Below are 16,361 nucleotides of genomic sequence, written 5' to 3'. Positions count from 1 at the left end.
GCAGGCATGCAGTTCGTAATAAATGGCTCTGTCTTGTGGTGAGACCACACACAAGAAGGAGGCGACGGCAGCAGGCCAGTATGAATGGACGCCGGGAAGAAGAAGGGACTCTGAGACGGAGCTCTTGGGAACTGCAAGGCCAGCTCCTACGATACTTTCCCTCTCCTTTTCCACTGTGCTCTCTTCACCCATATACATCAGTGTCCTACAGGAAGGACTGTTTGCAACAGCTTGTGACAAAGCAACGAGAAGAAAAATGGTCAGAGCAGCTAATATTCTCCTCCCCGGGGATCTTGTGTGAAACTTCAAGGGATTATGGGAGCCCCATTACTGGGATGGGAAACTTTCCTGAACAAACTGTAGGCTGAGCCAAACACAATATGCACAGCAGAGGGCAGAGCCACCCAACAAGGGGCGGAATGATCTGACACCCATATATTGCAAGCCCAGACTTTTGTGGAGCTGGACTGATCCTAAAGGAAAATGCATGTAGTCAGGGTGTGGGTGTGTGTTCCAAAATTCAGGCTTCAACCCTATCTGGGCAGAGATAACCTTGTCACAGTTGTCCAGGTAAGCTCCTGGATAGATTACTGTGAGGAGTTACCCTTGGAAATGCTTTGTAAGCTCCAGGTGGCCCCTGAAAAGGGCAGCAAGATCATTAATGGGGACTGGAAGATATGAACATACAACACCAGCGCTTTGTCATCTGTGCTAGCTTCCTGTCTATCTCCAGGCCCAGTTCAATGTGCTAGTCCTAAATGGCTTTGGCGCAGGTTACCAATCTCTTTCTGAAGACCGACCCAGACCTTAAGATATTCATCAGAGGCCCGTCACCAGGTTTCCCTGTCTAAAGAGGTGAGGCAAGTACCCAGTACAAAAAGAGTGTTTTCCGTTGTGGTACATTCCTTGTGGAACGCTCTGCACACAGGTTTAGGGCCAAGCGATTACCTTTTTAATCTCCCAGGTCTTTTACAATTATGTTTCAGTGTATTTTTGTACTCAGCACACATTATTTTAAACTGGATTTTAGTACAGTTTTTATCCTACTTGTGTTGGTTTTATATGGATAGTTCTACTAAGTTTATTTATTTAAAAAATAATGGATTAATGGGTGGCATATTCATGCCTAAATAAATAAACAAATAGACTAGTTAGAAAACTATTGTTTATTCTCTTTGCATGATGTTATCTTAAAGAAATTGACATTTGTAGACCGCCACTCTTCTGAAGTCTTCCTCATAGCACTTCTTTGAGGATAACAAAGCCAGATTTAATATCAAGGCTGTGTGTGTGCTCTTACACTTCAAGAAAATACATCACAATTAAAGGTAAAGGTACCCCTGCCCGTACGGGCCAGTCTTGACAGACACTGGGGTTGTGCGCCCATCTCACTCAAGAGGCCGGGGGCCAGCGCTGTCCGGAGACACTTCCGGGTCACGTGACCAGCGTGACAAGCTGCATCTGGCGAGCCAGCGCAGCACACGGAAACGCCGTTTACCTTCCCGCCAGTAAGCGGTCCCTATTTATCTACTTGCACCCGGGGGTGCTTTCGAACTGCTAGGTTGGCAGGCGCTGGGACCGAGCAGCAGGAGCGCACCCCGCCGCGGGGATTCGAACCGCCAACCTTTCGATTGGCAAGCCCTAGGCGCTGAGGCTTTTACCCACAGCGCCACCCGCGTCCCACAATTTTGTAATAGCTTAATGCAAATTCTGGTAAGAAAAGTTCTGTGACCCGCATAAAGCACAAAAAAACAGCAAATTTGAAGATATTGGCAAAGTTTAATTCTTAGAAGAGGTGAGGATCATCGCCTGAAAAACGAAAATCTTCCTGAGACCCATCCAGCTTTGAGGGTTAAACTATCTATTGCCCAAACACTTAAACTCTCCACAAACATATTGCAAGCCTAAGTTTAGTAGAAACCACATAGGTTAAGGCTACTGTTTGTGCCCATGTTTGCTTTCAGCAACATGAAAAATCTGGTTTCAGTCATTCAAGTTTCTCACTATAGTTGGGCTGCAGTCAAGTGAAGGATTACAGAATTCGGAAGGAAACATTGCTGCTTCTCAAGTCATTTCAGTGGAGCCTACAAAGGATACACAATATAAGTCCCTTTGAACTAAATCACAACTGAAAGAGTTGCTTAGCAGTGGGTTGGGCCATTGGCTGGGTGTTGTTGTTTAAGCCACCACTAAATGACAGCAAAATGTAAGTGAATCACACAAAAAGCGAAGATACGTACCAAGATGTCCAAGCATGCAGCTTTAAGTAGTGTGATCTGGTCTGCAATTGTCAAACTTGTAAAACCAGGCAGCCGTTTTGCAAATTCCACTATCTTAATAATGCACTTGGTCGCAAGTTCGCTGAATTTGTCCCAGAGCCCAAGGTCCAGCCGAACTCGATGGTCAGCGCTAGAGTTCTAGAAAGAACAGAAGGAATCATAAGATCAGCCAATTTCTGTGCAGCGTAGCTGAATCCATATAAATAATGAAGGGTGGGGAGATCCTGCTACAAGCAATTTCTATTAGCAATCGGAATTGCAGTGAAATTTGCTGCTGGGAATGCTCTTGGTGTAATCATTCAAAAATGAAAGCTGCCATCTGTCAATAAGGCAAAATAATTTTCAGCCTTTCCAAATACCATTGCCATTTTTCTTTCCCTTTAATTATACAATGTTTATAACCAGGGATTTGAATAAGTGGAACTGGAACACTGGTCAGTGGCGTAGCGTGGGGGGTGCCAGGGGTGCCGGCCGCACCGGGCACAACATTTTGGGGGGCGCGTTTGGCCGGCCCCCCTCGAGGAAGCGGGAACCTCTCCAAGGCACAGCGTGCCGTCGGTAGAGGGAAAAAGCCGCGCAGCAGCAGCAGCAGCAAAGTCGGGAGGAGGAGGAGGTGGAGCGAGCCTGCTAATTCCTTGCTGGGAATTAAGCGGCTCAAGACTCTCTCCACTGGCTGCCTGGGTAGTGAGCCGAGCCGAGCAGGGAGTCTGGCGAGGGGGCGGGAAGAGACTTTCCCCCCTTTTTTCCACCTCGCCTGGTCAAAAAGGAGAGCGGAGTCTCCTCAGGGCGCCCTCAGGCAGGGCAGGGAAAGGCAAGCAGAGCGAGGAGGAGAGAGGGGGGGGGAGCAGCCAGGAAACGCTGTGTGGAGGAGGAATCAACTTAGGAGAGAAAGCGAAAAGCCTTGGAGAAAGGGAAAAAAGGAAAGAAAAGAGGCAGCTCCAGGAGAGCGCGGGGGAAAGAGAAGCCTCGCTGCTGCAGCTTGGGAGAGTAAATAACTGTACTTGCCTTGCCCCGGGTTAGGGGGCGCAAATTACTTGCCTTGCCCCGGGTTAGGGGGCGCAAATTACTTGCCTTGCCCCGGGTGCTGATAACCCACGCTACGCCGCTGACACTGGTTTCCATATCTAGGAAAAGGACTATGTCTGGTGGCACATAATTTCAGCACCATGGCTGTGCTCGTGCGTCATGAAAAGTCATAGTTAATAGTCTGCTGTGAATACGCAGAGCACACCAGCTTCCTGACCCTGTGCTAGCGAGCAGAAGCAAGAAAACTTGGCTCAGTGTTAGGTTCAAACTGGGTATCAAACAAACCACGACTGGTAAGCCAAGAACATACATAGATTTGGAGCAAAACAAACCACAGCTATCAGCTTGGACATAACACTCAGCCACGGCTTGTTGGTCCTGCTCACTAGCAGGGAGGGGCAAATCAGGAGCAAACTGGTAAACCATGGCTTGCTATGACATGCAAAACGCAGTCAATGTGAGATCTTTTCACATGCTATTGTTTTAGCAAATTAGTTCAAAATAGTTTATCTTGTCTATACACGGGAAGAGTTTCAGCGCTCTGTCAAAAATCAGTGTTATGAACAGATGAGCCATCTGTTATGAAAAACTAATGAGCCATCTTTTACACAATTATAAAACTCTGGATTAAAAACACCCAACACATATGGTATTGGAGAGTGATCTCTTTATCTCAGCGCACCAAGTTCAACAGTTGTGAAACATTTGCCTATCAAGAAAATGAAAGTTTTGATGTTTACTTAATGCGTGCAACACTATTCCATGTAGCGGATTTCACCTGGTTTAGCTTTAGAGCATCTCAAAATGATTCAGGCTCTTCCAGCCTCAAATAAAGAACAGATTTGCAATGCACCTGGACTCTTCAAGCTGCCTGCACCTGTAAAATGTAGAATCAAACATATCCCAAGTGTGCCCCTGCTACTGGAAGAAACCCTTCTTGTGTTTTATCAATCATCAATCAATCAATCAATCAATCAATCAATCAATGGCCTGTCCTAAGCACTGAGGACATAAAAGAAAATGACATTGTTTTAGAACAGGAAATGACCCTTCACATGCACAGTGCTGCTAAGAAAGTGGGACAAAGAGGAATGTCTGCAAGAGAGCCCAGCAGCTGAGGGTTCCTGGTTGCAAGAAGAAGGGATTGGGGAGAGGGTCAGTTCAGTTTGCATTTCTAGGAGATTCTGCCTAATCTGCAGTTTGTGAAACAATATGCAACGGAAGCCCTATCTTCCTTCAAAATTCACACTGCTCTGAAATTTGCAATGCGCTTCTCCAGCCAAGTAATGTGTTGACAAGTGTGCTGACCTTCCGGGAAAGTTGGGTGGACAGACACACCCAGGAAACATGGGAACACCGGAACAGGGGTTGACATGTTAAGTACCTCCTCCTCCCCATTTAAAGCCTTTGTGCCGTCTTTCGAAGGCTTGAATGGGGCTACTGAAAGGCTAGGAAGGTCACGAGACTTGTTGCTGCTAGATCCACATCTGAGGCTATTTAAAACGGGTTTAGAATCTGGGCATTCTCCGACAAGAACTGGCACAGGAGAGTGCAAAGGCCTGAAGGAGAAAGACTGGTACCAACGTGATGAATGGGATAACTTGAAAATGAGGCAGAGAAACTCAAAAAGTTTTGATGAACGGTATAGGTAAATTCCAGGTCCTGGAGGAGTCAGACAAACAGGAAGAGGATCACACAACCATCTTCCCAGCAGCTGAGCCTAGACTCATTTGCTGACAGAAACAAGGCACTCTGTAACCATGCGAAGGAAATGCTTTTGCTTGGGCAGGATAATAACAGGAGGCAGAAGGAAATGTCCCCACAAAACATTTCCTTTAGGAGGCACGATCCAACAGGAACCTTTCCCACGCATGTTGTGCAGAGATGAATTTTGATGCTGAGCCTTGCCCTAGGACATTCTGCGGCATAAAGGGGTTAACAGTCACCGCTTTGCTCATGGAAACATTTCCTCCTCCTACCAGTGAGTCTGCATCCTTAAGATTTATTTTGGATCATCCTCAAGGACCTCGGTGAAATACTGTAGGTGGGGGTGGGGAATAATATCAAGATGTGCAGCCATTCAGGTTGTAATTAAATTTAATAGGCAGTTTATCCACTTCCATGGGGAGGGAAATGGCAGCGAAGAGCAGAGCCTAGAGCAGGAAATCATTTTACAATAGGGTATCCATCTGGAAAGAAGACGTTGCATGAAATCAGCTAGTGTGAACAAAATCTTGACCGGGATCTTATGAGCTCGGTTTATCATGCTCCTCCGCCCACCATCCCTGAGCCAGGGAAGTTTTGACAGAGATGCTTTTGAGCGGATGCCCGGCAGCCTTAACAAAATGCAAATCTGATTTGGCGATTATGCAAGCTGAAGAGAAGAGGTTAGTCGATAAAGCGCCAAGTTCACTTGCTGTTTTATTGCACTGCTTTGCCGTGTTCAAGAGGGACCCAAAATGGCTGTGCCTCATCTTACGAACGCTGAAACCAGAAAGCGCTGCAACAACATTTTATACAATAATCAGAGCTGCTAAAAAGCACCACTTGGAAAAACAAGCACATTTGTAGTCGTTCCCCTCAATATGGAAATATAAAACTGAGTCAGCATTGATATGCAGGCCAAAAGATAAAATATGGAATTAATATAAAAGAAGGTTAGAAGCGGAAATTCCAGGATTCGCTCTCCATGGGTTCTGAGAAGTATCAAACCGGTGGAGTTTTGCTGAATGTTTTACAACAGCATGATTTCCGAGTGTTGTTCTTTTCCAAGAGTGTTCATGCATGCAGCTTAAGGACCACATTTCCCATAGTGCTGCAACAGAGGACATATGGTGGAATAATACTGTAAGGCCCCCCTAGTGACACTTTTATCAGCAGAAAAGCCCAGCCATGCTGTAAAATCCAAACACATGGCCATTTTTAAATTTTATTTATTTTTATTTTTCATCCAAATTGATCCCCTTTGGTGGGGTTTTTTTGCAGCAATCTGCTGCATCTCCAGCTAAGAATATAGAACAAGACATTTGTGGAGAGACTGATATAGTTGCAGAGGGGTGAGGACCCACACATTTTTGTTCCTCAATTCTTTTTAACCTACTGAACACAATTTCTGTTTTGGTTTGGTTGGGAGGGGCCTGAGCCACTGAAATGAATGCAGACCTCCTCTAGTCAGCCTATCGGGGGGGGGGGGGTCTCAGCAAACCCTGATTTGTTCTTGACCGCTTTGGAGTACAAAACGACAGTTTGCAAGCACAAAGCAGATGGGCCCGATTAAACGGGCAGCTCACGAATTTGGGAGGTGACTACCTTATCAAAAGCAACAGCACACTATTTTTTGTTCAACAGGGAGCAAAACATTCCGTGCAGATTTCTATGCCAGATAAAGCTTATGAAACATACCATCTTTCCTCATGAAAATACCTCAGAAATTTAAAATGAGGGAACTGTCCAATTAATTATTATCATCATTATTATTTCGAATTCATATTAAAATCTATGTGGTGTGCAGAATCTAGGTTAAAACAAAAATAAGTTATCAATATGGTATGGTGCTACTATATTATCCAATATAATATGAAGACTGGTCTTGGAATACAAAGCAAACACCATCAGGGGAAATGTGTTCATTTCTCTTGATAGTCCTAGCAGGAATAAGCAGACTTTTTTCTACACGGCAGAGATTTATAACTCACTCTTCACTTTCCTCTTGCAAGTCCTCTAAGAACCTTGTGGTTGTTCTACTCTCGGTAGGCCTCTGTTTTAATGATTCCCTCTATGCTATTATTGATTATTTCAAAATCTTTAGATTTTTGTTTTATTAAATGGATATTTTTTGTCCCATCACCTGGTATGTGGCTCCTACACAACCTGGGTCATACCAACAAAAAAAGAAAGGCTTTTGGTATGAGAAGGCTTCTGCTTCACTGCATGGGGCTGCATTAAATACTTCCTGGTCCCTTCCAGATCAATTAACTTCTGTGATTCTGACAGCCCACCAGACCCCTCCAGTCTTCATTACACACGTCTCTTACCGTAGTGTATTTGCCCAGCTGGCAGAGAGAAGGGAAGGTTTCCTGGTGAGATTTTCGGATTTTCTCTGTGAGGTCATCCAACTCTGCCGTCATTTCGTAATTCTCCATAAACTCTTGCTTTAAAGGCTCCTTCTTCTTTTTGTTCCTGTCATTTCTGACAGCTGGGAGGGGGGCAAGAAGGGAGGCAGTTCAAGTATGGCACACTAACCAAAGTCCAACAGCTCTTGGATACAGCAGCAAACGTTAAACAAGCAAAACATACTGAATGCACCAAAACACCACGAAGGAGCAATAAAATACAACGGGGGGTATAGGAAGCTGTCTTCTACTGAGTAAGATCACTGGTCCTTCTAGCTCAGGATCACCTAAACCAGGGTGGCTAACCTGCGCCCATCCAGGTGTTGTTGGACTACAACTCCCATCAGCCCCCAGGCAGCATGGCCAATGGTGAGGGCTGATGGGAACTGGAGTCTCACAAGGCCAAGCCTTATGAGGAGCAGTTGAAGGAGCTGGGTATGTTTAGCCTGGAAAAGAGGAGATATGATAGCCATCTTCTAATATCTCAAGGGCTGTCACGTGGAAGAGGGAGCAAGCTTGTTTTCTCCTGCTCTGGAGGGTAGCACTCGAACCAGTGGCTTCAAAGGACCAAAGGAGATTCCGACTACACATCAGGAAAAGCTTTCTGACAGTAAGAGCTGTTCGACAGCGGGACGGTCTCGCTCGGGAGGCTGTGGACTCTCCTTCCTTGGAGGTTTTTAAGCAGAGGTTGGATGGCCATCTGCCATGGATGCTTTAGGTAAGATTCCTGCATTGTAGGGGGTTGACTAGATGACCCTTGGGGTTCCTTCCAACCATAACATTGTATGATTCTAAGGTCTAGAGAACCACAGGTGAGCCACTCTCAGTCTATGCAAACCGGCCATGGCTCAACAGGATTGCAGGCAGGAGTCTTTACCCAGGCCTACCTAGAGATGCTGGAGATTTGATCTGGGATCGTTTGCACACAAAGTATGAGTTCTACCATTGAGCTGACGCATCCTACCCCACAACCCCCAATAATAATAATAATAATAATAATAATAATAATAATAATAATAATAATAATACCCTTCATAGTAAATTAACCCAGACTGACATTTTACGGTAAGGCTGTTCCTAATACAGTGCAAGGATCTCTCTTCAGTTATTTATAGGCAAACTGCGTGCAACGACACGTGATATTACAATATTCATCATTGGCACTGCCCATGGAATCACTTTGTGCTATAAACAAAAGTGTTTGTACCTCTGAGTCGTCTCCTCTTGGAAACTGCATTTCAATATGTTTTGCTGCAATTTCCATTTCTATATAGGATCATGCCGCTTGGTGACCAATTATCACTAGATTAACACCGAGATACCAAACTTAGTAGTACCACAGGGACAAAAACATTCTAAGTATGGAGTGGATTGAAATTGTGGTTAGGGTAATATATGCATGGGCTGAGGCACTCTGGGGGGATAAACTAAATTAACCAGGTGAGCTCTAAAGGGAATAGCACTACATCTACACTCTGATGGAGCACTAAGACTACTGTTAATACAATGCAGGCTCCAATGGAATTAGTATACGGAGTCAGCTACCCATAATCCACAAGAAGCCCAAAATGTGATGTCATTGAATGAGCACTGGGCCAAATCATGACTGTCTTGCAATAAGTTACCTAGGCCATCTTAAACAGTGACAACAAGGCTAAACTACAAACTTGGTTTGCTTGTATAGTCAATGAGAGGAGTGTAAATGGAAAATTAAGAACCAAGGGTGGTGAAAATGTTGGACCAGGACTTCACTGGTATTTGGCTGCCCCACTTTGTTAATGGCGATTCTCCTGCTGCCCTTAAAATTGTTTTCTGTGAATCCTTTGGAACTCATTTTATGGACTGCGAAGTACAGAGACAGGCTCAAATCCACCTGTCCCCTTTTCTCCCTCTAGGAATAGGTAACCAGTTCACCCACAGAGAGATTCCAGCCCACACCATCTGAAAAGACCTTCCTCAGAGGGACGTGAACCGTATGGCAAAATAAAGCCAGGACTGCAGCCAAGCCCATCACCCAATAGCAGAAAAGAAACACACACACACAAAGCAATTCCCATCTGAATCATCTGGTCCCTGGGAGTTCTTGGCAGCAGCTCGCAAGATTGCCCTAAATAAGGTGTTTGTGTTCTACAAGCTGTTCCAAGCTATTGAGCTAAGTAGCTGCTGAGACCTTATGTTTAGCAAATGTGTCAATCAGCACACAGAAATATATGCAAATGGAGCTCTATGGCAAGAGGCCTGCTGCTCCTTGCAGTGGGAGAGGAGTTTACATAACAAGGAAGCAGGGCAATTCTACTGCCTTGGCGCAACGCTGCGTTTGCTACGCTTAACCATCAGCAGCTAGCTAGCTGTTGTCCATCATGCACTCTGGAAAGGCACAGGAGCCGCGTTAGAACAAAGGTGGCAACCCCATAGGCCACTGCTGCTGGTTTGGGGGGTCAAACATATGTCCTGTGTGTCTGAAGTCACAGGTGGGCAACATCATTTTTGGGTGGCGTGAGTTAGATTTGTGTTCTGAAGCAGTATAGGGAACCTGAGTTGATGGGAAGGGAGGTGAAATATTACACTGACAGCTAACACATCCCTCCAGGTGTCCCTGTTTTCCAGGGACAGTCCCGGATTTGCAGAAGCCATCCCAGTTTCTGATGTGATCCCAGTATGTCCCGCTTTTCCTTAGGATGTCCCTATTTTCATCCGAGAAATGTTGGAGGGTATGGAGTTATTTGACCCTCCAGCCATCTGAAGGCAGCCCTGTATAGGGAACGTTTTTAACGTTTAATCCTTTATTATGTTTTTATATATGTTGGAAGTTGCCTAGAGCGGTTGAGGCAACAAAGTCAGGTGGGTGGGGTAAAAATAGGATGATGATGATGATGATGATAATGATGATGATAGATGCCCTTATTGTCATCAGAGAAATGTTGGAGGGTATGAGCTAAAACACCCTTTAAGTCATGCCTTTTAATGTAATTATGCTATCAAAAAAAGCCCTACCCTTTAATGTCAGGCACACTTAAAGCTGCTATCCTGCAAACACTTACTTGGGAGTAAGCCCCGCTGCTCTAAATGGGGCATACGTTTGAGTAGAAATGCATAAAATCTGCACTGTAAGAAAGTCAGTCAGATGAAGTGATAATTTAGCACCTTGCACAATTTATTGAAAATGGTGAGGTGCAATTTTGAAGGGTGTAAAGAACTTCTGGACGAACAAAGCAATACACATACTCAGTGATATTGCTAATTCAACGTAAAAGTCAATGGCAAGACTCTTCTACAGGCCAGGGAATTAAATAAACATACAAAAATCAGTAAATTCCAAGCTAGTGTTCCCAGAGTGACTGTAACTGCCGTGCTGTGCAAATACAGAATATGTGATTATGCTGTATATTGTATTTTATATAAGTTATATCTTCCCAAAGCTAGTTATCTCTGCACAAATCCCAAGTGCAAGATCATGGGCTTTAATGAAGTCACACCAACTATGAATCTAACTATTGTATTTAACATGCCTGGAGTAATGTTGATATAAGAATTCGTTATAGCCATTAAATACTTAGGACTCAAGTGCTGCAGTATTTCATCGTTCCACTGAGTGTGTTGAATGGGAGGCAGAATGCTTTGGAGAGCCAGGCTATTAAAGGGGAAACATTGGCACATATTTACACACCGGGTGTATATAGCAGCACTCACACATGTTTACGTTTTATAACATATCTATACCTACATGCAGGGCCAGCTCAAGACATTTTGGCACCTGAGGCAAACCACAAAACCGTGTCCCCCTGTCAGGGAAAGAGGAGTGAGTGAAGAACAGCAGGAAGAAACAAATCAACTTTACCCAATGGTTGAAGTGGGAACCAAAGGCTGCCACCAGGGGGAAAGGGGGTTGCTCTGAATCCCACCAGATGGGTGTATACCCTAGGGTACAAGACAACACAAGACAACAGTCCACACCATTTCCTCCCTGGGAGGAGTCCAGCAATGCCTCCTATTCACCAAGAGACTTCTGTAGAGTTGGCATGGGGGTAATGACGGCTCCCCACATCAAATGGGGGGTGCCCTTTGCGTGGTCAAGCGCAGCCCCCCAGATCCCAGTGCGGCTCCCAGTAGTACGGGCTGGCTTCGCCCTCCCCAGGCTGGATACCTGGAGGTCTCATCCAATCCCGCCTGGGGAGGCGTTGCCAGGGGATTGGCCAGGTAGGGGGAGGGACCGCCCTGCCCACACAACAGGTCAATCTTACCTGCAAAGCGTGAGTTCGCTCCAGAGCTTCTCCCACCCTGCCCTCCCTCAGTTAAGCCTTCTTTTGCAGATTAACCTCTTCTTCACAGGTACGCGCTGCCAGGGTTCCCCGTTAAAGGGGTCTTGAGGGGAGGCATTGGCCATACGCCGAGAGGTTGTCATTGTTCTCCCCTGTGACGGCGGCGAAACGGGGGGCAGGCTCTCTGCTTGAACATATGTTCCCCAGAGCCAGCCCTATCCCCACACATTCTGGATAACTCTGATGTCTCCCAGATCCCCGGCTGGGGACTGGGAAGGATAAACGCCCAATGCCTGAGCCAAGGTCTCCCTACATCTGAAACTCAATAAAGTTGTGGCCAATTTTAATCCCGTATCACGTTGTCTTGAGTCACTATTCCACTCGGGGGTTGCCTGGGGTTGGGGGGACTCCGCCTGTCCACGCAATGCTGCAGGGGCAGGGGCAAATCTGTTCTCCAAGGAGTGTGCTGCAGCTGTTACTGCCACTGCCACAGAAACAGTAGGTGATGAGTTGCTTGGGGGCTGGATCTTTGCTGCCCCTGTAGATCCTGACACCTGAGGCAGTTGCCACACCTTGCCTCACGGGTTGGTCGGCACTGCCTAATGGCAGGCAGTGCCTAAATCTATCTAAAAATAGAATAGTAGGGTCATCACATACAGTGGTACCTCCAGTTGCAGATGGGGTCCATTCCAGAGCTGTGGTCGGATCCCGAGTTTTCTGCAACTGGAGGGACTGCTTCTGCGCATGTGGCGAAACCTGGAAAAATACTTCCAGGTTTGCCGTGTACATATCCTGAAGGATACGTAACCGGAAGTGAATGTAAGTAGAGGTACCACTGTACTTGGTTTTGCATTCAAAGCAAGCATCACTCATTCAATCATTCATTCATTCATTCATTCATTCATTCACTCACTCACTGAGCGTACTTTTATCCCACTCTTCCATTGTAAAAGCCATGCTCAGGGTGGTTTACTGTATACTGAAAAAGCCAAGCAGTTGAACAATTTTTTAAAAAGCATATTAGTTTTCTTAATACAGAGAACCAGCATCAGTCAATGTCCCCAATTCACCCACATCTCCCTAAAATTAACACTCAGAAACAAGTGACTAAGAAAATTTATTATTAAATGATTAGTTAATAAACAAACAGGCCCACCTTTTCATCACCAGCCAGCATCCACAACATGTTGTTCACCCACATGTACATTCCTACAGCTCCATACCCAAGCAAATTATGTATCAATAATTTTTTTCCACAGGATTAGATTAGCATATAATATAGCCATAAAACCAGGGTTTAGTTGAGCAAAGTTCCATTGCTTCGCAGGTCAAATGCCTGCTGGAACAAAAATATCTCAACCAGGCGGCAGCAGAATTCCAAAAGAGGTGGCTGAAGAGACCTCATCTGGCAGGGAATTCCACCACTTACGGCACTGCCAGAGAGAAGGACTACTCTTGCATCCCAACCAGTTGCACCTTCTCCACTGGTGGGATGTGAAGAATAAGCCACAGGCCTTATTGAGCAGGCAGGCTCATATGGGAGATGGTCCTTTAAGTATCCTTGGTCCAAGCCATTTATCATACTACAGAGGAACCTCAGTTTTCAAATGTAATTCGTTCTGGAAGAACGTTCGATTTCCGAAATGTTCGAAAACCGAGAATCAAAGGAATGCCCTCCCATCAGATGTCAAGGAAATAAACAACTCTCTGACTTCCATAAGACATCTGAAGGCAGCCCTGTTTAGGGAAGTTTTTATTGGTTTATGTTTTATTATGTTTTTAATATTCTGTTGGCAGCTGCCCAGAGTGGCTGGGTAGGCCTGGCCAGATGGGCGGGGTATAAGTAATAAATTATTATTATTATTATTATTATTATTATTATTATTATTATTATTATTAACTTCTTGAAGTCTGCCACCTTGCTGTTTCCTACATTTCCCCCCTATTATGTTCTTTTTCATCACTTCCTCTTAAAATATGCTGAATTTGCCCTAAGGGGGGGGGGAGATTAAGATGATCACCTTGGGCTTAGTGCCAGAATCTGGTAATAGCTGTGCATTTCATTTATGATTTACAGACTACCCTCACTACTGGAAAGGAAACTTCCAAGCAGGAGTTTATAGAATGCGAGAGCAGGCAGAAGAAACATCCTTCCTTCTCCCGGGTTCTTCTTAAGAAACAAGTTTATGCTTTCACTCTTGGTGCCAAAATGGCGGCACTGGAAGGGAAAGGAGGGTGGCAACCTCAGAACCTATCCTAGTACCACAGATTTAATGAAGGGTGTAAGATGCCTGACAAAAACTATTGGGATTATTATTATTATCATCATCATCATCATCATCATCATCATCATCAAGGAAAACCAGATGACACTAACCGATACATACACAAGGCACCCACAAAGATAAGGCTAATATGCACAGTTTTAAAACACAAACATCCTAACTGAATTTTCAGACTGATACATTTAGAATTTAATATACACTGAATATATCTAGGGGCTTGATACATTCAGATATATCGGAGGCTTCCTACATCACAATTTCAACGATGTTTGAAATGAGATGTTATAGAGTACTGTATAAATATTCAGTACATGCAGACATGTATTAAAGTAAAGCACATTGCAAAAAATACAATATAATAAAATATATGGTGTAGTCTCCAGCACTATCTGAACCAGTTTCCGAAAATGTAAGGAGAGCTTTCTTTTTTTCTCTTTCCCCTCACCCCAAGCCTCCTGCGGCCCTTGAAATCTGTTCCACTAGTGAACAGACACCTTTTCCAGTTATGCATTGAGTTATTCTACATCTGCAAATCAAAATTAAGGTACTGGAAACTGGTATACTGTTGGTTTTCTCTAGGTGCAGATATGAAGCAAAGCCCTCAATGCTTTCACACTTAAAGACATTTCTTTAGTAGATTTTTCCTTGCTAACTTTTAGCATCCTCTCACCGTAGGAAAGGAGGCAGTAAGCTTTGGAGGAAACCAAAATGCTTTAAAGGACTTGGACAACGCATGAGCCATGTGTACATCACAATTTCTAGACCCTTCCAACAACACAGAGACTGAATTCTGTCTGGTTTCCATGTACTTTTCATTCATTACATAATTCTTGCTATATTGCTATAAACTTGATCTATTATAACCTTCAGTACTGTACATTAAATGACATTGAAAATTAGATTATTCTGATTATTAGAGAAGTGAAAAAGGTACTAAACATCTGTAAGCCTCATAATCAATCACTGTATCCATCCGAGTGCAATAAAAATCAATCAGGAGCTAGTGCATTTAAATCTAATTTTTTAAGCATGACATTTCCCTCCAAGTTTCTTTCTTTAAATGTCACCCTTTTCTACTACAATGATTGATTCTATCCCCAGGGACAGCCCGTGAACACGAGCAGTTTCATCTACTCTGTGGAACAGATATTTACCCCCTAAATATAAAAAAAATAATGGTGAGCACTACATTTTCCTTAAGCAAAGAGATATTAGTACTAATTGCTAGATGCTAAATTATCAGGTACAAGTGGTGAAAATACATCCTGGTCATTTTCACTGTCAACATTCTGTGTATTTTTATAGACAACAGATTAATGCATCACAGTGTAGGTTTTCTCCTAGAGGAATAGAGGCAGTCATTCAAAATAAAAGCTTATGTGGATTTTTAAGCAAGGAGTGGAATAATTAACTTAAAGTGAACAATGAATTGCCATTATTAGGCTGCTATTAGGTAGAAGACACACCCATAATTAGGGATACATGAAGTTTTCCATTTCAGTTTCTCATTTGTCAAATCAAAAATTCAGTTCTTCTTATTTCCACATCAGTTTGTGAGTTAGTTAGTTAGTTAGTTAGTTAGTTAGTTAGTTAGTTGGGTGTTTTTTAAGTCCTCATGAAAATTCACCAGTGTTAACTGCATATAGGTTTGTATGCAATTCTGCCTAAAATAGTCTGCAATACTATCATTGCTAAGAGTACCCAAATTCAAAATTGTAATCTAAGAGCAAAGTCCCAACGAATAGTCCAGGCATAGGCAAACTCGACCCTCCAGATGTTTTGGGACTACAAGTCCCATCATCCCTGACCACTGGTCCTGTTAGCTAGGAATGGTGGGAGTTGTAGTCCCAAAACATCTGGAGGGCCAGAGTTTGCCTATGCCTGGCATAGTCCCAGCAAAGGCTTGGGCTCTCTTTTATTAAAGTCAATATTCCTGATGCATAGAGATTCCCAGTTTTGCCCACCTCACAGGTGAGAACATGGAAACCTCTGCAGATCCAAAACTCTGCCTATCTTTTGGAGCTGCTTGGTTATGACACAATCCCTTAATGTGGGATGAGCTCTGATATCATTTTGATGGGAAGTGCTCACACACGTTAGAATATATACATGCATGATCTTTTCTACAAAAAGAACAACAGTTGCCTTGAAGCAACAACAACAACCATTTGGGCTGCAATCCTACACCTGCAAGTTTACCTGGGCGTTAAGTCCCTTTAAACTCCACGATGCTTACATCTGAGTAGACATGTATAGGCTCTGGCTGTTAATGTTTCCATTGAGAAATCTGAAAAATCCCAAGTATTTAAACCCTGAGACAGAGGCCGCGAGAATGTCGTTAGTAAGTTGTCTCATCCGATTCCAGTTGCTCAAATGCCCTTTGGAGCTACCTTCTTGAAG

General features: G+C 44.1%; 1 protein-coding gene across 9 annotated transcripts in view; it reads right to left on the bottom strand.

The window, feature by feature from the left end:
- Positions 1-16,361, bottom strand: part of RARB (retinoic acid receptor beta) — a 342,084-nt gene that overhangs the window by 12,767 nt on the left and 312,956 nt on the right. For all 9 annotated transcript variants that reach the window (XM_077916295.1, XM_077916294.1, XM_077916297.1 and 6 more), the window contains 2 exons: positions 7,340-7,500; positions 2,241-2,417 (listed from right to left, as the gene is read on the bottom strand). In XM_077916295.1, coding sequence (XP_077772421.1) covers positions 2,241-2,417; positions 7,340-7,500 — 338 coding nt within the window. The remainder of the gene's footprint in view (positions 1-2,240; positions 2,418-7,339; positions 7,501-16,361) is intronic.

Source organism: Podarcis muralis, chromosome 12 (assembly GCF_964188315.1).
Source record: "Podarcis muralis chromosome 12, rPodMur119.hap1.1, whole genome shotgun sequence".
NCBI lineage: Eukaryota > Metazoa > Chordata > Lepidosauria > Squamata > Lacertidae > Podarcis > Podarcis muralis.
The sequence above is the reverse complement of the archived record's forward strand: the minus strand, read 5'-3'. Positions and strand labels throughout refer to the sequence as shown.